Source organism: Parus major, chromosome 3 (genome assembly GCF_001522545.3).
Source record: "Parus major isolate Abel chromosome 3, Parus_major1.1, whole genome shotgun sequence".
Lineage (NCBI taxonomy): Eukaryota > Metazoa > Chordata > Aves > Passeriformes > Paridae > Parus > Parus major.
Window position 1 is genome coordinate 21,747,252 of NC_031770.1, and position 25,076 is coordinate 21,772,327.

General features: G+C 38.7%; 1 protein-coding gene across 2 annotated transcripts in view; it reads left to right on the forward strand.

Moving 5' to 3' along the window:
• LPGAT1 (lysophosphatidylglycerol acyltransferase 1) overlaps positions 1-25,076 on the forward strand; it is a 60,505-nt gene that overhangs the window by 29,195 nt on the left and 6,234 nt on the right. For both annotated transcript variants that reach the window (XM_015621883.3, XM_033513301.1), the window contains exons 3-6: positions 2,939-3,034; positions 5,157-5,430; positions 14,047-14,173; positions 21,454-21,560. In XM_015621883.3, coding sequence (XP_015477369.1) covers positions 2,939-3,034; positions 5,157-5,430; positions 14,047-14,173; positions 21,454-21,560 — 604 coding nt within the window. The remainder of the gene's footprint in view (positions 1-2,938; positions 3,035-5,156; positions 5,431-14,046; positions 14,174-21,453; positions 21,561-25,076) is intronic.

Here is a 25,076-nt window from a genome sequence, read left to right on the forward strand (position 1 = left end):
GTGGTGTCAGGAACCATGATGGCATCTTTTTCTAGTATTTTATACATACTTAGATACCAGTGAGAGTGTAGTCTATCTGCTTTAAGTAAATTTAATCGCACAGAGCAGTAAGATAAAATACATGTTCTGAGATATTTCTGGTCTTTTAGATTCACTTACATGAATAAGAAAAAATTGGTTTTTACTAGAGAAGTAGAACTTTAGCTAAAAATTAAAATTTTAGTGGAAGGACTAGTGGCATTGTTTGATTAATACATTATACCATAATATAAAACAAACAGTAATGTTTCGGGTGCAGAAGTAACCTAATTATGCTTTTATTAAAGTTTGAGAAATTGTTCCAATTTCTTTGTGAAAGTAAGAGTTAAAAAAATTCAGTAAGTTGTAGTCTCATAAATATTTAAGATTGTGTTTAACAGAAGGAAGTTAAAATGTTGCTATTACTGCTTTCTAACTGGATCAGGACTGATAAATGTGGGTGTTTTTTCTGATTTGGAACAGAAAGCAGTGCCAGGAAGGGTGCAGTGGAGACAAAAGTGCAGCCTGCAGTGGTTTGCATGCAGATTTCAAGTCGTGCTTTCTCAGGTTTCATTGTTAAGTTAGAGGTGTTTGAAAGATGAAAGTCAGTCTATCCAGGTTGTTTTGTTACCTGCGTAGACTGAAGTGAAAGTGGGCCTGTGAATAGGAGGCACCTAGGTTTTTTTATATTTAGTTGGTAAAAGCTTTTTCTAGCTTCTGAACTTAACCAGGGAGCATGAACGAAAAAGGACCTGAAGTGGCATCCAGAAGTTCCTTGAAACCATCAACAACACAAATTTTGAGTTTGTGTTCAAAACATTTCTGAATGTCTTTGTTTAAACCTCCTTGAAATGCAAGTGGTAAGAGGCTCACCTCTTGTTTCATTCCTGGGGATACTAAATAGAGAGGTCACTACATAGAAGAGTTACCAACAAAATTTTGCAGCGTCCTCTATTCTGTCCTTGGTAGCAGAACAAAATGAATATCCATTAATCTCATTTGCCTTTTGATTGCAGACAAGATAACTGTATCTTATTCTTTGAAGTGCTTTTTTGATCTGGTATGTTAGTATGTGTATGTATTAGTTAATACATAAAAACACTTTCTCTTTGTATTTACCATTGCCTAGGCTTACAGGCAGATTTATGATCACTGGGCTCTGAAGTTTGTGTCTTTGTAGCCACATGCAACAGATTTGTGTGTGTCTTAGTTACAGTTTGTGTGTCACACTTATCTTTGACAAAATCTCATCACTCCTCAGAAAGACTGAGGAAGCTCAGGGATGCTAGTTAGAAGCTCTGTTAAAAACCTAAAGCAAGGTGAGATGGACTTCAGACTTTGAAGAGCAGTGATCAACTTGCAGGATAAATCCACCATTATCTAAAGAAAAAGTGTCAAGTAGTATGGCAGAGGAGAAGCAGTAGCACTGCTAGGCAAGAGTGCCTCATCCAGAATTGCCATAGAGCATCTGGGTCCAGTGTTGACTCCTCAAAAGACACGTTTTCTTTCCAGCAGAGCAGTGTTAAACTCACTTATCTCCTCCAGTAAAACAGATTACGTTGCTTTAGCTTCTGCTCGATATAATAGAAAAGTAGTTGTCAAAATGCCAAAGTAGTACATGAACACTGGCAGGCCTTGAGTACTGCTGCAGGCTAAATCATTATTACTGGAATTTTGGTGGTGTTTTTGTCAAAGGATGTCGTTCCCTGCACCAGCCGGTCACCTTTGGGTGATGCGTGGGCATGAGCTCATTGTAGTGCCTTGAAGAGCAGTAACACCTCTGAGTGATGCTTTTTTAAACTCTTATCCTTAGGGGCACACCTTTTCTTTCTTGTTTTTTTCCATAAAGCTTTTTAATTTACTGAAATTGAAAAAATGTTAATGTCTGCAGAGAAGAATTTGGCTTTAAGATCCTCACTTTTATTTAACACAGGCCTGGAGAGAGCTGTAGGATAAACGATTTCGCCAATATTAGTTACAAGTAAGGAATTGTATCTAGGAACTAATTTTTGTTTTGTCACTCACAAATGCATAGTGTGCCTTTGGTCCTTTGGATGTATGGCATCTAGTAAGGAATACCACTGGCAGACAGGAAGGGATACTAGCATGTTATTTTTGTTTCTTAGGCTGATCTCTTTTGTGTTTGCCTCAAAGTGCATGAGAAAGATGCAAAGCAGAAGGTGCATGAATGGTCATCTGACCACCAGAGAAATGTCACAGTCCTTCATATTCTTTTTTGATAGTGGTAAATAGAAGAGTACTGTCTTAAGATGACTTCAGTTTCACTGAACTTGCACCAGTAGTGATGTGGCCTCATAACACAGGGAAAAGGCAGCCTAGCCTATGATTTGGAACATGGCAAAGACACTGGATTTTCCAGTTTTGGAGAACTGCTTCCTACCCTCTCAAAAACTACATGTAGGAGAGATCGAGGAAAAAGACCTCATGAGAAAAGCAGCTTTTCCCTTCTGTTGTTTACTTTGTTGGGAGAAATTCTCCCATTTTAAATCTCTAAGGATTGAACAGGTAAAGTAGCTGCCTCACTGTCCTGTAAGAAGTGATGGTCAAGTGAATTGATCAGCTCAAACTGTTCTTGTGTTCCTGCTGTGCTGCTTGACTGGGATGAGCAGCAGGCTCTGTTTAAGCTCTCAGGGGTACATGTGGCTGCTCTGCCATAGCTAAAATTGTAGAGCTGTATATTACATAACAAAAAAGCAGCTATTTAATTTTACTCTCAAGGGAGAAGCATAGCACCTGTGCTGCTTTATGTTTTGGACATAAAGGATCTTATTCTATTTATTTGCTAGTTGTATTGCTGTTGTAGGAGTTGACAAGAATGTGACCTGTATATTCATAATCCATAATTCTCTGCACTTGATAATTCACTCATTTTTAATTTATTTTTTTTTTTACTTTTCAGGTTGTCCGTCAGATGATGTGGCTGATGGATCATATTTTTAAATATACAAATTTTGGCATTGTGTCTCTAATCCATGGAGACTTCTTTATAAGACAGGTAAATGCAAACACATTATAGTGCTTTGATTTATCCTTATATATTTTGAATACTGTGGTGTTATGTGACTTATTTCTCACCTCCTGGTTGGTTTGCATGATGAAATAGCTATGCTGTAAAGTGTGTATTTGGGGAGGTCTGTGTTCTGAAGCTACTTTGTTTTCCAAGCTATTTTTATTATTTGCATAGACACAAATGACTGTGGAATACAGTTGTGAAGGGAGCCTATTGTGAGAGAGGTGTACAAGCAAAATACATGGGCAGTCCTTTTTATCTCTGGTTCTGAGCACACCTCTCATCTTTCCTTAGTGACCTTGAAGCCATGCAGAGAGTCTGGTTAGGTCACTGCTATGGCTGTAGAGTTTCAAATTAGGAAAGGCCAGGACCATCCCTTTTGATGATCAATCAAGGTGGTGATGGACCTGTGTAAATAGTAATTAATTTATTGTTGAAGGTTAATTATTATTTGAACATCAGGAAAGAATGTCTGTTGAACTCAGCATCTCAAATATTAATGAGTGAGACCCTCAGATTATTTTATACAGTTTGGGTAGGGTTTTTTGTTGTTAGGTGGCTGTTGATCAAACTGCACTCTCGAAGTAGAAATTCAGGAGGCAAATGAAAAGCATGAACCTGTTGCCAGTTATGAGAACTGCAATATCCATCATACATGTTTTTTTCCTCTCCTTATTCCTTTGTCTGGACATAAAATGTGTGGAGAGCCAGAGAGAATTAATGAATTTTCACACTGCAGAGAAGAAGTTAATTTACTCAGAATGAAATAAAGAAATGCTTAATCACAGCAGTACACAGCTGAAGTGAGATTTCTCACTAGAGAACATAGAGAACACTAGAGGCATAGTTAGAAAACCTCAGGCAAAATTAGATAAAACAAAGGTCTCTAGAGGCACACAACTGTGTATTGTGAGAGGATGGATGGAAGGAACAGGGTTGGATGCTTTGTAAAATATAAATCTGTTCCAATAGGTAGAATTTACAGCATGCACATTTCGAGGTCCGCAGGGTTGTCACCTTGTTAGCTGTGATTTCTGAATGTGGGGTTGCAATTCCAGTCACAAAACCAAGCCATCACTGAAGCACTTAGCAAAAACTAAGGCTTTTCCTCATTTTTGTAAAGTGGCTGATGTAGACAACATCACAAATACAATTATATCATTGTGAGTCTAGAGATAATCCAGTTGAAAATAAAATGTTTCTAGGCCATTAGCCTTTGGGTGTGGCAGAATACTTCATGTGAGTGAGTAATGGTCCTTCGCCTAACTCTGGAAAGGCTTTAGTAATATTTGGGTGGTTATGGTTCACTGTTCTTTTCTTAACTACTGTGCTATCCTGGAGTCCTGTGGTCTGATAAGAAAGGTCTGGCTTAACTGAGGATTTTTATATTGCTTTATAATTGCATTAATATGAGCAGACAGAGCCTCTTCCTTTCCTCTCATGTGGTCAGTCAGAAGTAATTGCAGTGGTGGGAATTAAATGTAGGAGAACCACTTTCACAAAACTCACCTTTAGTAAAATACATTCAACCCCACTACTCTTCCCCTCTTCCTGTGACCAAAAAACCCCAACTAGCCACCAAACAGTGCAATGTTTGTGGCATTTTTGTTGACATTTCAGAAAATTAAAATCACCTCTGCTGAGGAGAGTTCTAATTTTGCCCTCCTATGTCTTTTGAGTGATTTGACAAAGTCACTTTGGAGCACTCAGAAATGCTAATTAGTGTTAAGAGGTTCCTCTGAAAATTTGACTAACTTGGTGCATGCAGAGATGGGAAGAGGAAAGATTATTCCTGAAGATATTTCTGCAGTAATTAAGGATGTATCTTACTGTTCTGAAGAAGTGTCTTAATGCATCAAAGAGGAGAAGTGAGTGGGTCATTGGAGCAGTGCAGGTCTGAGTGAGGTCTGTGGTTCTGCTGTGGTACCCCAGCTGAGGCCTGGTCTGTACACCTCCAGTAGGTACTCTGAGGAGAGCATAGATTTTTAGTCTCTCAGAGGCTTATTTTTATCTCTGTAAAGAGAGAAACCTTAGAAACATGATAATTATGTCTTATGTTATCTCTTTTAAGCAATCATTTTATTTAGATAGTGTTTTATCCTTACAGGGGAGAACACACCGTGACCAGCAGCTTGTGTTACTCAAAGATCATCTAGAAAAATATTACAGGAGCCGCAATCGGAAATGGATTGTTTTATTTCCAGAGGGTGGCTTTCTTAGGAAAAGAAGAGAAACAAGCCAGGCATTTGCCAAGAAAAACAATTTGCCATTTCTTAAACATGTCACCCTGCCAAGACTTGGGGCAACACAAGTAATTCTGAAAACACTTGTAGCGCCGCAAGAAAATGGAACTCCATCAGGTGGAGATGCAGTGAGAAAAGGTAAAGATCACTGTATGGGTATAAAGCAAATGAAATGTCAAAGATCTGAGTTACGAAAAATGTTGTGTAAAATTGGTTTCTTCAAATATCAAATACATTTATAACGTATTTTATATGTTTTCATAATTAGTTTTAGTTCTGCTAACTTTATTTTGATGTTAAGACAAAAAAACCCACCTTAGTTTTAATTTGATTATGTCTGTGGTATGGCTGCATGAGTGCTTGGCTTGGCTCACATAATGGGTGAAGCAGATACTGGAAGAGGCATCCAGAGTGATCAAGAAGGTGATCATCTCCTTTCAGCAAGAATGATGGTTTGCACTGGTTCGTGACAGCATGGAACTGTAGTAAAAGTATTTCTGGAATATGCTAGCTATGTTCATACTTTTATTCCAGGCTTTAAAACTTCCTTTGCATCCACTGCTGTACACTTTATTCCTCTTCTTGAACTATTTCCCACTGAGTTCAAGTTCTTCTGTTCTGTACAGATCTTTGTGTTGCCTGTGCCTGTTGTTGCTGGAGTTAACTGTCGCTGATCACTAGATCTGAAGGGTTGTTTTGGTTATCATATCAGAAGAGTTAAGAGAGAATAAGAATATTCCTGCAGCATTATTGTTCTGGGATGTCTGGGCTATAGGGGAGTGTATAGATGGGCTATAAATAATGCCTATAGTTATGGGATGTGGTGCTTTAGTCTCTGTTTTTAAAATTAACTTCTTGGCATGTTCAGCAGCAGGGTTAACTTCCTTGTGGATTTCTGTTCCTTATTATAGAAACAATGTGTGGGGGAGTTGTGGTAGTTTCTTATTGATGGGTGGTGCTGGTGTGTCCACAGCCAAATTTTGATAATCATTCAGCAATTTGAAGCAAAGATCCTTACTAAGGAAGCCACATATGCAGAGTACTTTTCAACTTCAGACAGAAAATAGTCCAATCTCAGGGTTAGCAAAAACCCTTGTACAGAAATTGCTTTCAGATTTTTAGTTTTGAAGTTATTCATGTCAACATAGGAAATAACTGAGATTATGTTCTTGCAGTAGTGAAGGTAGGATTTAAAATAAGCTGAAAAATCAAGCTGTGGAATGCATCAGAGTGTTTCTTGTCAGGCTACATGCAGAAAAGAAAGGCTGAAGAAAGCTCTCGTTGTCATAAACCATTTTAAGTTTAAAAGAGAGAAACTGAATACCCCAGTCCTTGTTAAAAAGTTTAGGTTTTTTTTGATGAGCAAAGTTTGGCCTATTCCTGTTCTATTTCTTTCTGTCTTAAAAAGGTATGGAGAGTAAGAAGTTCCCTAAATTAATTACAAGTTGTGTGGTTCTGGAGGGAGACCAGAGGTGCTTATCAAATACCAATTTCATATTTTCCTATTCTTTGGTTGCTATCAACTTAGCTGAAATCAAACCTGGCTGCCTTTTTTTCCCCCCCTCTTTGAGTGGCATCATTCAGACTCTAGAGAAATGAACATTTGATAGTAGTTGACCTAACTGGGTACTAAAATAAAGGAATTCTTTCAGAAATAGAATGGAGCCATATTGTCCATCCTACTCAAGGAAAGATAATTGGGCAAAAATAGGAATGAAATGTGTGGGTTTAGCTGTCACTCTTTCATAGTAATGGACTTGGAAGCGTACTGAAAAGGATGAAAAAGTGAAAGTAAATTTTAAATGCCAGGGAAAAGTAGTATTTGATACATAGTGACACTGAGGTATTTTATGTCCTCTCTTCTTTTTAGCAATTTTTTTATACAAAAGTGCTTCTAGCATTGTAAAACTTCCCTTTCAGAGATGTTCTTGATCTGTATATTGTATAAAAAATTCTTCCTCTAATCTGCTGCTTTCTGAATGCTTTTATTGGTCTCTTGCCATGTCAGAAAATGTTTCTTCAGTTGCATGAAATATAGTTGTATAAATTGCTATGGTTATATTAGAAAGTTAGAAGTCTAACAAAGTTAGTGAATATCTTTACTTTTAATCTCTTCTATCTTTTCCCTTTTTTTTAATCACATAAAAAACCCACGTAAGAGAAATCAAGCTTCCCTCCTGTTCAGGTGACCATAGTTGATCTGTGGGTGCTAGAGCCAGGTGTAGTGCAGAGATTAAAGGTGTTGCCAGTGGCTTGCATAGAGACTGCCTGTAAACCTTTTGTACATTATAACTCTTCTCCTTTCTTGGGAAGTGGTTTCTTTATCAGAAGCATCACACTTGAACTTCATGGTTTGCTGGACACATTCTTCATCTACAGCACTCCTTGTGCTCTATACTGTCTTAACAATGTTCCTGGAGTCCTGGGTTGCCAAATTATTCAGCTTACTATAATAAGCTTTCTACTCCATTATTTATTATTCTCCCTGTCTTTTTGTTTCCACCAAGCTTTATTGATACTCATGGGAATTTATCTTCCTCTCCCACATGATTTTAGTTAAATTGGTTTATAGATTAAGAGTTCTCCTTATCAAAAATTATGTCCCCTTCCTGCTGAGTTTCCTGGGTAGCTATTTTAATGTTGAGTCATGATACACAGTTCTGTTCTTGGCTGCTGTCATTTTATTAATACTTAATTCATTTTAAATGATCCTTGTAGCTTTTATACCTTGTAAATTTGATGCCATTCTACTTTCTCAGCTGGAGTGATGTGTAAAACTGGGTGAAAGAAGAAAGTATGACAAAGGCAACTATCATAAAAGACGGTTTGTCCTTAATATACTGTTATCACAGTTTGGCACAAACCAAGTCATATACAGTTGTTTGATACAGTGTCACACCCCACCTCCTCAGCCCAGCTGGCTTTTAATGTCACATGTCACTGAAGCTGTGCCCTTCAAGTCATAGTTCAAGAATTGGGCTAATTGTAGCTCAGTGCTACATCGTCTGTTCTGCTGTAAGGTCTCTAATCTGATTTATGGCATCCCTTTGGTAGAGGTGGGCTTATGTTGAGAAGTGCAAGGTTCAGTAACCTCCCCAAAAATTCATTAGTCTTAATTATGATAGTAGTATTCTTAATATCCAGTCCTCTTTTCAATTTATTTTTATACTAGTAATGAACTTCCCACAGTTTTGTAGCTAACTCTTCCTCTGTAAAGTGGCAAGAAGAACAAACCTTCCTTAGATGATTAATACTGTTTGATAATTCTTGTACTTAAACTTATCAGTTCTTTATCATGGCTTTTCCAGGACAAGCAGCCTCTATTTTCTTAATTTTTTCATCTTATCCGTTTCCTTTCATATTTAAAAACCCAAGTATGAGCCTTCATCAGAGTGAATTTTAGCTTATTGCTGGTAAATACAAAATTAAGTTACTGGAATGCTTGTTGCTTTTGCTGTCTTTTGAAACTCTTGTTTAATTTAACAAAATTATGTAATTGTATTCCTAAATTAATAGAAGGATGGAAAAGCATAGGAAAGGTAGGACAATCACTTGATAGCATGACCATTCTTGAAGCTAAATAATACAGTGAATGGTGTCTGTCCCTGAAAAGAGAGTTGAAGGTACTTCTGGTGTCTGATGAAAGCCTCCAGATGGGCCAGCACTGCTGCCAGCACCTGCATTCCAGAGGAAGGTTTTAGTGCAGAATAGAAATACAGGCAGTATAAAAGTCCTTCATGAGAAGCCATCTTCACCCTAACCCTGTAATGACTCAGGTGTGTGTTTGCAGGAGTATTTTACGGCTTTTTGAATTTTTTTAGCACAACACTTAGTCTTCAAAATGGTTGCAAATACACTGTTTCTTCAGTTGATAAGAATTGATTTTGTTTTAGAACTGTCAAAATGTTCTAAATGCCAAAAGCTGACAATTCAAAGGAGTTTTAAGCTATTGTTCTTCAAATATGCACATTCCAGAGCTTATTTTTGATCAAACTTGCTCTAGTGTGTTTTTTTAAATTGTTTTATTTCACCATGCAGCAATTTTTTCTCTGGTAAGAGGTTGCTATGAGCTTAGTTAGAGCCATACTGAAATCTTACCATACTGTTTTCAAATGCAGCAGAGTACATTCAGTTCTGATGCTGTTTCTCAGAGAAATTCAATTTTCACTTCTGCAGGGTTGTATATTGAACTTCATAATTGATTTTTTTAAAAATCAAACTTTTTGATTCACTGTTACATGAGGAATGTGACTTGAATAACATGTGAGAAAGCTTTGATGGTTGTTTTTTCTTCCCCCTGGAAAAAAGGCTTCTTGTTTTCTTCCAGGTGGGTTGTTGTGTCAAGATCTTGGAATGACGATTAAGATGTTCAGTCTGAGAGTTAATCTTTGGAGAAAAAAGTTAATTCTGAGGTCAGTGATCCAGCTGATCACAAAAGGACAAATAGAGAACAAAGGACAAGCTACAAGAATAGATTGATGTGAAGCAAGAGCCAACAGCCTATTTGGCTGCATTTAGAGTTGTGCAAGTGTTCAGGAAACCACACTGAATGCTGGTTAACACTAGCAAATACTTTCTTTTTCAAGTGCAAGCTGAAGTTCTCAAGTCCACACCTGGCTGGTGTATTCTTTCCCACTCTGAATCCAGTCTGGCAGTGTGACACCATCCAGAGCTTGGCTGGAGGCAAGCTTTCCTGCTGAAATCTGTCTATGATTTGTTTTTTCTCAGTGGCAAACACTGAGTCTGCTGGTGGGTTTGAGAGGTTCTGTACATGGTCTGAGCTGGTGTTCAGCTTGCATTGACCCCAGGAAATAGGAACCCCAGGGAGGACAAAGAGGGGGAATGAAGAGAAGCTCTGAACCCCCACAAATTTGTGATTGTAGACAGTTGAGTATCTGCTGTGAAAGGACTTCAGAGGATTACAGCTCGATTGCCTTGAAGACTCAGATGAGGAGTTGCTTCTTAAGTAAATAGGAAGCAACTTAGTATCACTGAATCCACAGTGAAGAAAATAGTTGTAAAGATTTGCCTCTGCTGATGATTTGGAAAAAAAAAGCAAAACCCCAAACAACAAACAAGTTAGGAAGCTGTTTAAATTTGATTTTTGATTTTTATTTTTTTTGTCTAGGCCAGAAAGCTGCTGTTTCATGTGATTGTTCAGTTCTGTCTTACCACTTATAAGGCAAGTATGTACCATTCACACTCAGGTACATCATTGCTGTGTGGTTTGGGGTGTGTAGGGTAGATGCCTGTGAGCATATTTAGAAGGTTTATGTGCTATTTAAGAAGAATGAGACTGTTAACATTTTCAAGCAGTTTGAGAAGTCTGTGTCTTCCACCTATGCTGGAAGTGGCAAACAGACTGACACCACAGAAATCAAACCAGTGCTTGGAGACATCAGCTTAAGTATGGCCTCTGCAGCAGCTTCTTCTGCTGAAGTCTCTGAGAGTCAGTCTGCTCAGTCTTTCAGCAAGTACTAGAAATGAAAGGTAAGAGTGTCTTTTAATGGTAGGTAGAAAGTTGGAAGAGTTTGGCTGTCAGAAAGGTGTGGCTGAGTTGGGCAAGCCAGGCTGGGCAAGAGGAGTTCCTGAGCACTGGTGTATGCAGCTCCCTGATTTCTCAGGTACAAATGCCAGACGTGAGATTCACATCATGTTATAACTAGTGCAGCAGTCTTTGATTTGCACTCCTGTTAACATGCTCCATTTAAAAAATAATAGGGTTTGTTAGTATTAGGGTTAATAATAGAGTCAAAGGTCTGCTTACACCTGAAAGCAGCATCCTTGGAGATATTTAGGTACCACTCCTTTGTGTTTTGCACAGTTTCTTTTCCGGATTTTCAGGATTTTTTTTTGTGCAGTTTCAGGGTCTGTCAGAGCTCCCTGCTTTAAAATAAATTTGCTTATGAGCAGGTTGCAACACAGTGTAACCCCCCTCCCCCCCCTCCAAAAAAAAAAAGTATAGCAAGATGTATTTCAAAATGAATTTTCCTAAATCCTTGGTGATACAGGTTTTTTTGGCAGTCAGGTATCTCGGATGGTTATGTAAGGCTTATTTGAAACCAGAGCATGCACAAATACTGTGATTTGAGAGCACATGGAGGTAGCTGCACTAACACCTGCTTGCTCTAAAAGGAGGTCTGTAGAGACTGATGTTACTGTCAGATTTATTTTTTTTTTCCTGGCCTGGGGTTTCTGGTGGGCTGTCTGTATTGTTCTCCCCACCCTGCCCTGAAAATGGTTGGATGTGAGTTTGGAGCTGGACTGAGGAATCCAGTGCTGCAGCAGCTCTCTCCACAAAAGCAGAAGGTAGGAAATCAGCACAGCAGAGAACTGCAGGAGTCTTCCCTTAATGAAGTGCAAACCATTATCCACTGAAAGAACAGCTTTAAATACAGCTAAATATTGAATAAATTATTTTGAAACACTTTACTGTAAATAATAAGAAAATGTGCCCATATTCATCTGGCACTTTTTAATTGCAATTAATGATCTTTGTTGCTTACTCACTTAGGCAATTTAACTTTGGCAATTTACTCATCTGTATCCATTCTTGCTTTACATCTGGGAAAATAATAACTTGAATGACTTTGATTCAAAATCTATTTCTAAATGAATACTTCTGTTGATTTAATATTAATTTCATATTGGCTCTTCTCTGATTCATTGTTACTTTTAAAATGAAGCACTCTGTAGTTAGTGATTTTCTTAAGAGAGACTTGACAAGCACTCTGTCATGATGCTGGCAAGCCTGCAGCCTCCAGTTCTCATTCCATGTGTCTGTCAGGGGTTTAAAATACTGAATTTCCAGAAGGTAACACTGAATGTTTCAGCTTGACCTATGCAACTTGCCCTGGGTCAAGTTTAGGAATAGCATGTTGCGTGCTTCTAAGAACCCAAAATCTGAATTTTAGGAAATGCTGTCTAGCTCTGTTGGAGTAGTGCATTTGTAACAAAGCAGTGTGACTCCACTGATAAGCAGACACCAAGAAAACACTGTCTGCTTGTTAAAATAATTGATACATGTGATAGCATTGCTGCAATTTTCTTTTCATGCTTAAATTAAATGCAAATTAAATGAAATTAAACGCAGGTAGAAACTCGCAAGCCAGTCCTTGCATGTACATTCTAGCTGGAGTTAGTAACTGTGGCTCAGACTGACTGCAGCAGATTTCTTCATGTGTGTGGTAGATCTTCCATAAAATTAGTGTGGCCACTCCGGGCAAGGCCCAGACACATCTGTCTAGCCCAACATCTTGTCCATGACTCCAGGTGGATTACAGAGGAAGAGTGTGAACACAGCAAACAAGCATCATACTTCTCCCACATATTCTCCAAGCTTCTGACTTGTGTGGTGGGTTTCCCAAGCCAGGTAGGGGTTTTTGCCTGGTTAGTCAACCCTTCATGTACTTACTCAGTTTCCTCTTCATCCCAGTTCTTGGTGTCCTTGACATCCTTTAGCAAGAGATAGGGTTTTTCCCCCCCTCCCTCTGCACAAAGAATCATTTTTCTGTTTGCTATGAAAACTTTTCCTCTTGGCTGAATTTTTAGTATCTGTTCTTGTATTGGGAAAGATGGTGAACAGTCACTCTTGTACATGTTCTTGATGCTGACAGTGCTCTTGTCAACCTCTGTTACATTTCTTTTGTAGCTTTCTCAGCTGCAGGCTTGTATTGTACTGTACTTTGTACTCAAAGCTAACATTTCTTACATGCTCGTGCCCATGGGTGGCTGTTTCTGATAGTCAGCTTTTTAAATCCTTTGAGATGCTGCCTGATGTGGTGTGAGTATATTGTTGTACTGGTGTCTCAAGCAGTAAGTGAGCATTCTCTGCCGGCCTGGGCATAACGTGACCTCAAACACACGACAGATCCAGAAGAGAGGGAAAATTGACAGGCTAAACTCAGAGTGCCATCTTGGCAGTGTGCCCTTCCTTCTTGGTTTGCTCCCCAGATCTGCTGCTCTCCCTCTTAGCAAACCTCTGAAGACAGGCCAGAGAGAAGTCATGGCTAGGTTGATTTATGACCTGGACCATTGCTGATTGTAACCTCTATTCAGATTTTATAAAGAGTCACATAATTTTCTGAGTTGGAAGAGACCCACAGATTGATTCTCTTGACTCATCTTAATAGCAAGTGTTTTCACCTCCTTTGATTCTTTTTTCAGTTTCTAAGTGAGCTGAGCAGCATATGAACATGTATTGGTGTCAGCCTCTCCTGGAACCTTGTGGGTGCAGTATCTTCCCTCGTGTGAAAACTGACCACCTTCTGTTCCTTGCTTTCTTACCCTGAGTACACCCTGAAAGTGGTGGTTTTTCTCTTCTTCCTGCATCTCACATTTTTAAGAACCTTTGAGGGATCTGCATGGCTGCTGCTCCATCAGTGGTCTTTTAGAAAGGCCCAGGTGTAAATGTGCTTGAAGTGCAGACCAAGAAGCTTGGATGTTTATTTTGGGATTTTTCCTTTTGGTAAATGGGGAGAAGCACCTGATCTTCAAGCCAAGATATCCTGTGACTGTACTCAAACCTGGGGAATTAACTTGTTCTATTCTGTGTACCATGGTATCTAAGAACAACAGAAATAACGATGAAATAAAATCTAGGTCTAGCTGAAATTTCTAAGAATATTTCTGTGCTCTGTAATGAAATCTGGATTTGTTTTTTGATTGTCTTATTTGTGCCTCATACATCGTGAAGTAATATAAAAATTGAATAACTCTCAAATAAGTGACATGGAATTTTCTTTTTGTTCCTAGAGAGCAAATCCAAAGGCCTCCAGTGGGTGATAGATACAACTATTGCATATCCCAAAGCTGAACCTATAGACATCCAAACCTGGATTCTTGGCTACCGACAGCCAACAGTGACACATGTACATTACAGGTAGGAAATAAACCTGCTCCTCCTACATTGAGCTCAAGTGTTCACAAATCATTGTCATTCCAGGAAAGAGGAAATCAGTAGCAGTGGGAGTGGATTTTTTATGTCTCTCACAGGTGGGCAACTCGTATTATTTAAGCACAATACATCTTTTTTTAAAAAGTTCAGTGGCTATTCTGTACCTTAGGACAGACATTTAAGTTTTGGATTCATGTCCTGTGGTTGAATGGGGTTGTGGGGAATATATCTGAAGGCTATCACTTTAATCTTAAGGTGCTGGTAAACACAACTTGAATTTTTAAAATTTTGGTTTTTAGTAATGTCAACTAATTGAAAATCGCTGTTGTTAAATAAAGAGATTTCCTAATCAAATATTATATTTAACTTTCTGACAAAGAAATGCCAGCTTTTTCACTCAAAGAATACTTTAAGTAGTTGAGCAAAACAGCTGGAAAAACCAGGTGGAAAAAGTTGAAACTCTCATTGACAGCTAGAATGGGAGATTATTAAAACTTTTCTCCTCAGCAGTTCTTTGTCTCAAGACTAAACTGATGGAGAGAGAAGTTGCATTTTGCTTTTAGTTTACAGTGAATTGTAAATCTGAAATCTCCAGGAGTTTTTAACGCTTTTCCTATACTAAATAAGTTGTTGCATTTTATCCCAAAATCACATTATTTTGTCTTACTCCCTCTTGATGATTTGGAGAGCTTTTAGACTTTTACAGAAAGCTCTCAAGTATTGTTGTGTGGATCCCCTGTGTGGCAGTTGAAGTGGGAATGACCTTCTCCATCATCACTGCTGTGTCAGTGTTGTGTGATGTAGAGTACAGGCTGCTCGCGGGAGCTCCTTTTCACAGCCTTGTATAAATCTGTCCTTACTTTTTATAGAAAGCTGCCTTCCAAGTTTCCCTGAAGGTGAACACCCTAATTTATATAAGATAGCATTAGATCTATTGTACTTTATTTAGGTCACCTTAGTACTCTCTCAGACCTCTGGGATAATTGCAAATTGAATGTATTTAGAGTTCTTCTGAAAAGTATTTCCAAAAATACTTCCTTTATAAACAACAGTAAGTTAATGTAAGTTGAATTAATTTCCTGCTTCTAAATGTATATCCAGACCTGTTTTTGATCACAAGCATAAATACAATGCAACCTTTTTTGCATTGTACTTGAATGTATAAGTTCTTGTAGTACTGAAATTCTGAGAAAAATATTTTAAATTATTGATTTTTTGGGTGTTAAGTTTGTTATTTTCTTCCAGAGGGCATAAGTCACTGGTTTAGACAGGGGCAAGCTGCTCTATTTGACTACTTTATGTATGTTCTTAATAACCTGAATTTATCATGGCTGACTCTGTAAAAACAGTTGAAGTGTGCCCCAAATGGACAGTCATGCAGCAGCTGGGCCCGGCCTGGCACAGGGTGTGATGGCTCTGAAATGAGACCAGAGTGTCTTGGGTTTGGGTGGAGCTCAGCCTGACTTCCAGTCCTGGTAGTTCTTGAGGCACATGGCTCCTGCACTGTGAGGTGGGTGCAGGTTGGCACATGGATGTCCTCTGAATTTTTCTTTCAATGTACATCAAGTCTGTCTGCATTGGTATTATATCTCACTTTTCCTGCATTTAGTGCATTAAAATCTTGCTCATTTTTTTGTAATTTGGAATGTCTTCAGAGATAACATTTGAAATAAATCGTCAGGGTAATTTTTAAGTAACTGGGAAGAGAACACAATAGTTTCTCATGTAGTTTCTTTTGACTGAGTTATAGGGGGAAAAAAAGCATCCCTTTGGAAAAAGCAAAGAACCATTTTGTCCAGATGCCATCTGTGCTGTATGAAAGAAGAATTAGGATTTAAACATGCTTATTCCCTTCTGGAATAGTCCAGAGCAAGGTATTGATGATGTATGACAGCAGTGGGGAAAAAAGGACCATTTTCTGTGCCACTCAAACTGGAGCAGAAGAGACTGCTTTTGTTCTGGGGGCTCAGTCAGTCCCTTCTGCTGTGCTCCTTGATCACCACCTGTCTCTTTCTGCCTTACAGACTTTCAAATCTGGTGATTTCCTTTTCTCATAGCCTGAGCCTTTGCTGCAGGATTATTTCCTTTTTCATCCTGCTCAGGAAACAACAGAAGAGAACACAGCAAGGAGCCTTATGTTATCATTTCTAGGTGCTTTTCTAGCTGGTGGAAATGGCAGAGAAGGCTTGGTTTAATCCAGTTCTTTTTTTTTTTTTTTTTTTTTTAAAAGCTCAGTTTTGATACTGAGTTGAACCTTGCTTTTCAAACTTCAATTTTCAGTACAAATGACACAATTTTCAGAAGTTCATAATTAGGCTAAGCTGTGGCCTGATTTTCCTCAGAATGTAAAAAAAAAACTTCCCTAGAATAAAGAACAATTACCAGGTTTGACTCTAAAAACACAAGGTGTGACATCTGCACCCATCTATTGAATAACTTTTTGACCCTGACTGACTTTTCTCAGAACTTACTGGAAAGTGCTGCAAAACTCAGTTTTCTCTCTGAAATATAATTCTCAAGGAAAATATCTAATTAACTTCTTCCAGGCCAAATGGCACTGGGATTTTTGTGGGAGATGTCAATCCATCTGGTGCAAGGCATGTCAAACTAGAGGCATCACTGTAAGACCTGCCTTGTAATGAGTCTGTTGAAAAGGTTTGTTTGCTCTTCTCAAATGGTTTAGGTTTATGACTGGGTCATTGTGTGGTGTGTGTTGACTGTAAATCCAGACTTGCAACACTTCCACTCTGCAGGAATAAGCTGAGTGGTTTGGTGTCAGTATAACAAGGCTGCAGACTGGCCGCTCTTCTCAGCTCCCACCATTTCTGTGCTATGACTTGAGTTTGGGATTTATTTCTTTTCTTTTTACACCAGGCACTTGTTTAGTCTGATTGGCTTAGTGTTTCTTAACTGATCACCAAGTTTCTTCAGCAGTAATTTCTCAAGTTGCTGCAGTTCTGTTAGCAAAACATGAGACTTGCAAATATAAAACACCCTGGCTATGAAGTTGGCTCTGTGCTTAGTGTCCCCTCAATCAGGAATGGTGTGAGGCTGGGTTTTTTGGCCTTAGCTTCCTTGCAGGGTGATGTCCTTGGATGCTCACGTCCCACTGCTGGGCTGTGTGACAGTGACTGTGGTGCAGCAGCCCTGACGTCAGAGCCAGCCCGAGTCAGCTGTGACGCAGGGGTGGCCGTGCATGGAAGTGCCACACAGGCTGCTCCCAGCTCTGTCATCTTTCTTCCCCATACCAGCTTTTGTGCTGTGCCACTGCTGAAACAAGCTTTCAGCTGCTGAGGAACTTCTATTTTTGTGTCTGCATTGATACAGATTTATTGAAATAAGCCAGGCTGTGAGCTATAAATAAGGTGAAATGCATTGTGGTTGCTGAATGAATGTTGCAGAAGGGCATCCCGTTTGGCAGTGTATTTTAATGCACTTTTTTACGCAAGTAGCTTATTTTTGGTCATGCCTGACATCTACCAACAGCCTCCACTGTCCTAGATTTATTTAGAGCCATTGAAGCAGCAAATAATGTCATGACTGATGTGGAGTAGCAAATAATATAGAACTTCAATTCAGGGTAGGACAGCTGATAAAAGGCAGCTAGTACTTAAAGGGGTAGCCATGAACTTCAGAATTTAAATGCAGAATCAGAGGTTGTTTCTCCTTAAAGGACGACTTAAAAGAGATAGACTTTTCTAAATATGCCATATTTCTGAAACTCCTTTGATATCTTCTGAGAAACAGCCAATCAGTACCTATTTCTCCGTAATTCTCACATATGCCAGCATGTCTTTGGCAGTTACATCTCCTGATTTTTCAAATCCTTTCTTCTTTCCTGGACTGTTATTTATTCAACTATAATCTGTTTTGGGATGTGGACACAAATCTGTGTAGTGGTTTAAGAAGTTGCTGTCCCTCAGTCAGGTACTCAAAGTACCCTGCAGCTGTTGTCACCTCGCAGCTGCCAGTAGGCATCTCCAGCTGGAGGATAATGCTTCATTACTGGAAAAAGATTCTTCACAGATTCACACTCAAATGTGTTTCCACTACCCCTTTTCACTTCCCTGGGTGCAGCATGTGCTGCCACTGCTTTTAGCCCCTTCCCCACTTTCCCTGGGGACAGAGAATCAGCTGTTCTGTGATGAGAAGCAAAAAAAGGTATTCTGCTTGAATTTTCTGGTCAAGTTCTTATCTAGTCCTGTTAAATTCCTTGTTTGCCACACCAGGAGCAAAGATGCTCCTATTACAGTGCAATGTGAGGTTAGTTTTGCCCAAAAGCTAGAAACATTCACGTGCCCAAGAGACTCCAGGAGCTGTTACATATTGACCTTATTCCTTGTCTTGGCAGTTCTGTTTGATGCTGTTTTATTTTCCTGAGGAGAGGAGCAAACTGTTTGCTTCTATTGGCATTCCTGATGCTGCATACTCAGAGGTGGAGTAGAGCCAAGGTGATGCTCATGCCTTGACCACATGGACACCTGTTTGCATATCTCAGTGAAAATAAGGAATTGTTTTCTGCATCTTTTAACGCTGGAACTGGGAGATGCCAGCATATGGTGGTCGGGGGTGACACTGCTCCCATCAGAGCAGGGGCTCCCTGCTTTTGTCTTTGATTATCTGTGTTTTATAACAGTAGACTTGCTCACTTGCCTTCCTGAACCCAGTCTCCTTCAAGAGAGTGTTCTTAGAAAAATGGCAGCTGAGCCATCTGATGGGCAGAGAACCATGGTATTAGTAGTATGTTTAGTTTAAATATAATGGGGTTTAGCTTTGCCTTATCGAGTACAGAAAGGGCTTCTTTCCAGAGTTTGGGGTTGTTTTTTTTTTAATATTTAATTTCTAATTTAGATCAGTCATTAGTAAGAATGTTCTGCTGGTAAAAATAACTCTGGATAATCTAAAAATACATTTGAAAATGCTTCTAAATACACTAGCACTTAACCATTGCTAAGTTGTGGCAGCCAGTGTAGCGTTATTGGCAAACCAGTTGTTTTTCCCTCTGTTAATATTTGTTCAAACTGGGTGTAGCAGTGATTGCTTCTCAGACTTCTAAGAAGCAGAGTTTGTATTATATTCCAGCAGCGTTATTGATCCACACAAGAGCCTGGACGGATTCAAGCAGGGAAGTGGTATGCAGCATTCCATTAGTCTCTCACAGTGGTGGTATCACCTCTGCATCACTTCACTGCTCCATTAAAGTACTAGCTCAAAAAATGTTTCTAACAGGTATCTGGCAAAATCCTGTGATGTTTTCAGACTAGGAGGAATGTTCTTGACAAAATAGAGCTGTTACGCATTCGGTCAAGAAAAAGTGAAGGTAGAGGTGAGGAATATCTTGCAGTCTACAATGGAGACTGCATGTGAATCCAGGTAACCCTACACTTCTGTCCTGAGGCAACACACGTTCTCTTAGTTCTGAACCTTCTTAAAACCTGCGTAAGCAAGCATCTGTCCTTCAAAAATACTCTGTGAAACACAATATTCAGTTGCTGAGCCTTTTATCTCTTCACAGCAGATAGGCAGAAGAGAATAAAAATAGTGCTTGGCAGCTCGGTTGTGTTTGGGGACACAGAGTAAGTCTTTCTTAGTGTTCTACCTTCAACAAAATGGTCCTTGCTCTATGGGTGTGTTTTTTACTTGCTGCTACGTGGTTTAATTTTAACCAGCTGTACAGCATCTGAGCTTCAAGATAAAATAGTTCTTAATTGTTTGTCTTCGTTCTTAATATGCAGACTGAAAACTTGAGCTGCTTACTGAAGCACCATTTCATAACATTTGTCTTTGGCCAAAGACTTTCCTTCAAACTCTGTTTTATCCAAGAGAACAGTTGCTAATTTCTGGTTACCAAAACTGGCTTTACTGGAGCATAGAGAACTCCACAGTGTGAGGAAGATGTAGGTAGAATTACTCCAAAGGCTACAGAGATAGCTGAGTCCATATTGATACTACAGAGTGTAAATAAAGTTGTTAATCTCCTTATATTGAAGATATATTGTCTCTGTATGCCAAAGTACTGTGATTTGTAATTCACTCATTTAGAGCAATGCTTTGCTGCTTGACTCCCCCACTTGCAGCTTATTTTTCCATACATCAGACTGAAAGGAGGAAGGACAAGTTGCAAATGAACAAAACTGGAGAAGATGTTGAAAACTGTAACAGCAACAAAAACATTCTTCAGAAATGCCTTATTTTCTTATTCCGACATTCACATATCTGTCCAGAGACTGCTCAGGTGATTGTGGTGTTACTTTCAATTCTTTGTGCTATGAGCAGTTAAGACTGTGTTGAAAATGAAGTGAAAATCCAGTAATGAAAATAGAAGAATGATGTAAATGAGAGGCTAAGTGGGAGTTCACCTGGAAAGAGAAACCTACAGTAAAGGCCCTGCATTTCAGAGTGCCAAGTTTTCAGGTTAGTCTGATACACAAATCTCTTCTGCATTGGCCTGCCAGTACAACACAGTGGATGTGTAATTTCTTGTGTATATCCAAAGGCACTGAGGGTCTGCTAAGGAGGTTTCACAGTTACTGCAAGATTGGAAATTCTGTTTTGAAAACAATCCAGTGAAGTATGGTGGGTTATTTGGGAGTTTCAGGGTGTGTGTACCACAGTGAATTCTGCCCTGGGTGTCTGGTTTTTTAAGCAGAGCTGATATTCAGCGTAGAAGTACCAAAGCACTAGCAGTTCTTCCATTGGTGTTTTTAGAACAGAGCAGCAATATTTGAGTACAGGGTCAGTTTTCAGTATAAAATGTGCCTTAGAAATCTCACACAAAGCTGCCAGCATCCTTTGAAAAGCACAGAGGGCTTGTTTTCTGGGATGTGGAAGAGCTATTGGTGCTTAGTGATGTCATTATATGGCTTCAGCCTGCTGAATTGTTTCTTCAAAGCTGTGAATGAACTTTCTCATTTTTTTATTTCTTTCATTCTTCCTTGGTTTGTATTCTTTTTAGGGATAGTAATATACAGTGTGATGGTATTCTATTTTAAAAAAAAAACAAACCAGCACCTTAGTAGCTTTTATCAGAAGTGGAGACTGATGTCGGTGTCTTCTGTGTGGTTCTGGATGGCAGCCTGGAGTTTCCCACTCTTGTATCCTTAGTGCCTCTGTGATCTGTGAGTTGGAGAGAGTGCACATCACACAGTTGGATTTATACAAAAGTTCTGTTCTCTTTGTTTTGTGGTGAGCTGGGGCAGAAGAGTTTTGTTCTCCACATGGAGAATACATTTGCTAGGTTTAATTTGTGTTTGTTTCTTTGATAGGATTTTTCCAGTGAAAGATGTACCTACAGAGCCTGAAGCTCTCACAAACTGGCTATATCAACGATTCATTGAAAAGGAGGACCTCTTGACACATTTCTATGAAACAGGTAGAATGTTACCTAGCAAAGAGAACTGTGCTTTGGTAGTGACTTCCTTACAAGGATCTCAGAACCGTTTCAGAATGTGTAAGCATTCTTCACATGGGTACAGGAGATACAATTTCTGCTGTTACTACTGCTTTTTATGTGGCAAGAAGTATGATTAAAGAATTACCTAGAAAATCTAAATTACCTGGGCAACATTAGAATAAGGATAATGTTTCAAAGCAGTCAAAACAGTAACAGTATGGGATTTCATGGCAAAGATCCATGACTGAAAGTATGATTGGAAGGACCTGTGAGAATTACATGGCACACAGTCTCTGGAGCCGTGATGTGCAGCCCTGTGCATCACAGTTGATGGGATCAAGTGTTCAGTGTCTCAGATAAGCTGAGTTTAGTATTCCTGGGTGACTTAAAAGAAGAACCTTTTACTGTGAGATGATTTATTGCAAAGGCTGCTTTAATTTAGTTTTGAGTGCTTAATTTATCAATCCAAGTGCTTAAAGAGATTAATAGAATTCTTTAACAACCCAGAGTTTTGTTTTTTGAAATGTTGCTGTCACTCAGCCATCATTGATGGCAAAGTTCAGACTCTGCTATATAAATCACATCCAAATACATATATTGGATTTTATTAGACAAATAACTTTGTGAATATCTTTAAAAACACAGGTGTAGCAAATAGATTGTAAAGAATTCTTGGTTTCGTGACATTATTTTATGCTATTGAAATAAGTCATACCCAGAAAATCTAACTAGTCCAGAATTTGAGAGTATAATTAATATAATCAGATTTATTCATTAAAATGCACTTTCAAAATAGCATAATTGGTAATAATTTGCCAGTGCAATCAGTATGAATTAATAAAGACATGTTTTAAATGTAAATGCTGTGACATAGGACTTTATTAGGCATAAATAAGCATAATTTAAAGTTACTGCCATTTATATTTTTTGAGGACTTGCTTGCATTGCTTTAGTTGGCCTACTGAAAAAGGCTACAGTTTTTGGCAACCCCTTGGAAAGGTCCTGAGGTTGACTGTGAGGGGAATCCCTGAGGCTCCTCAAGAACCAGCTTTGTACTCACCTGGTACATGGTCATAAGTGGGTGTGGTTTAAGACTTAGGGCTGTTGTTGTTGTTGTTGTTGTTGTTATTATTATTATTATTATTATTATTATTGTTACCATTATTATCATTATATTATTTTACAATACACACTGCTTAAGAATTTCTCTCTCTTAATAAAGCTTATTTCATGAAGCTGGAGTAAAATTTAATGCTCCATGGAACTTTAAAAGTTTGCATTGACAGTATCACTGGTAAAAATACATTTTCTTGGCTTATTTTTATTTGTGAAGAGAAAGAAACAAAGCGCAGAGCACCTTTTTCCATTTTGCAGTATTCTTAAGTGTCAAGAACTTAAATCACCTGGGCAAAACCTGTAATATTAGACCTCTGCAAATCAAACCAAAACAAAAGTATGCCTAAAATTTGACATGAAATTATCCCGTAATTTTTTACAGGTGTATTTTACAGATTTCATTTATAAAATTAAAACCATTTCAAGTTAAAAGCTGTTGGTAACAGACTCTTGTTTTAGGCAGATAGTGGAAAACTTGTATTGGCAAGTTCTTGGCAATTCTGAACTCCGTAGCAAGATAACCTTGAAGCCCACAGTAGCACAAGTGAGATTACATTTATCAGGACAAAAACACTCGGGGACCAATTAAAGAAAAAACTCCAAACATAAACCAGGGGCAGTTGGAAATGAGTGATGGTGTGCTGAAGTAATCGTGTTCCTCATTCCCAGTGCTCAGAAGCCGGGTAGTGTGAAGTGATGAAAAAGAGTAAGGAATGCTATCCCTAATGCTGTGGAAGCACTCTTTGTTCTACCAGATCTGAAAACTTACCTGGAAATCCTGTGTACAGGTCTATCATTCCTGTCAAGGAATACAAATTGAACTGGGCAGAGGGACAGATAATGGGAGCTAAGATTAAGGGGAAGGTGGAATCATTTCTGTGAAGGGCAACTAAAAGTACTTGGCTTGTCTCAGCTGGGAAAGGGAAAGGTCAAAGATGACTTGGGAGAGGGGGAAGAGACAGCTCTCTGTACTTAACAGAGAAAAAGGAAAGGTATTTAAGCCAGAGGTCATTGTTGGTACAAAAAAGCAAATGGGCTATGGAAGAATAAATCCAACATAGAGTAGACAGAAGCTTAGGTGTGAGTTTCTGGGGAATAATGATGTGGCAGATCTACCCAAGTGTGAAATACCTATCAGGGAGAGGTGGATGGGGCTCATCAAGGGTGGTTTTAGGCTTTTTCTTTGTTTGCTTTGGTTTTTCGATTTTTTTTTTTTCTAATTAAGAGCATTCATGCAGGAAGAAAAGCTTTGTCTCAGATGCTTGATTGCAGTTCTTCCAGTGATTACAAATCTGAAGCACAGAGATAAGCTGCTGATGGTATCTAATTGCCCAAATTGTGTGGTTCCTAAGATTAAAAATTGACATTGCTGCATCTTTACTCCCAATCATTGATTTCATGTTCTTCTGAGAGAAGTTGAGACTCCATAATGCTGCAACAAGTACATCATCTTGTCTGGTGTATTCAGAGTTTTATATCCCCTGTTCAGGATTAACAACAACAAAAGTGCTTCGTGTCATCAAGTCTGTGCATTTCAGTACAATATAACACAGATGATTTAATATGCTGATGTAAATATATGCAAGTAGTTTGCTTATGATCATAAAGCTCTGATGATGTATTCAGGCACATTTAATTTAGTGTTGCAAATCAGAGAATGTCAAAGTACGGAAAAACCAAATTTTATTGTCAGTTGAATCTCTTCCAGTCTTCTCCAATTAAGCAAAGATTTCAGTAAAGAATTTCTGGAAAACTCCATGGCAAATTATGTTTCCTTAGTCAATATGACTGAGTGTTCAAACAATATGTGGAAACTGTTCTTTAAAGAAAGTGTGTGTGTGTATTTACATTTTCAAGAGGAACCTCAAGAATGGATGTTTGTTGCTTTTTCACAGTATATCACTACCAAACAGCTATGGAGTTTAATATGGAATCCATTAAATTTGATCCTGGAGATACTAATAAAACTTCAAAAGTACACAAAGCTTAGTTGACAGTTGACCATCTCTGCAAAAATTGAGTACAGTGCTAGCAGCTTCTAAGGGGTGCTTTCAGGCTTATGCTTAGAGTTTATAAGAAAATTAAAATTGTTCTTATTCATTAACGTAAGAGGTTGTGTTTTGGTTGGGGTTTTTTATTTTCTTGAAGGCTTCTGGAGAATCTTTCATAAATTTGACAGCATTAGAACACAGAGCAGTACCTGGCACTGGTGAGGCTGCACCTTGAGTGCTGTGTCCAGTTCTGGCCCCGCAGTTCAGTAAGGACATTGAGATGCTTTGAGTGTGTCCAGAGGAGGCAACAAGGCTGGTGAGGGGCTTGGAACACAAACCCTGTGAGGAACGACTGAGGGAGCTGGGGCTGTTTAGCCTGGAGAAAAGG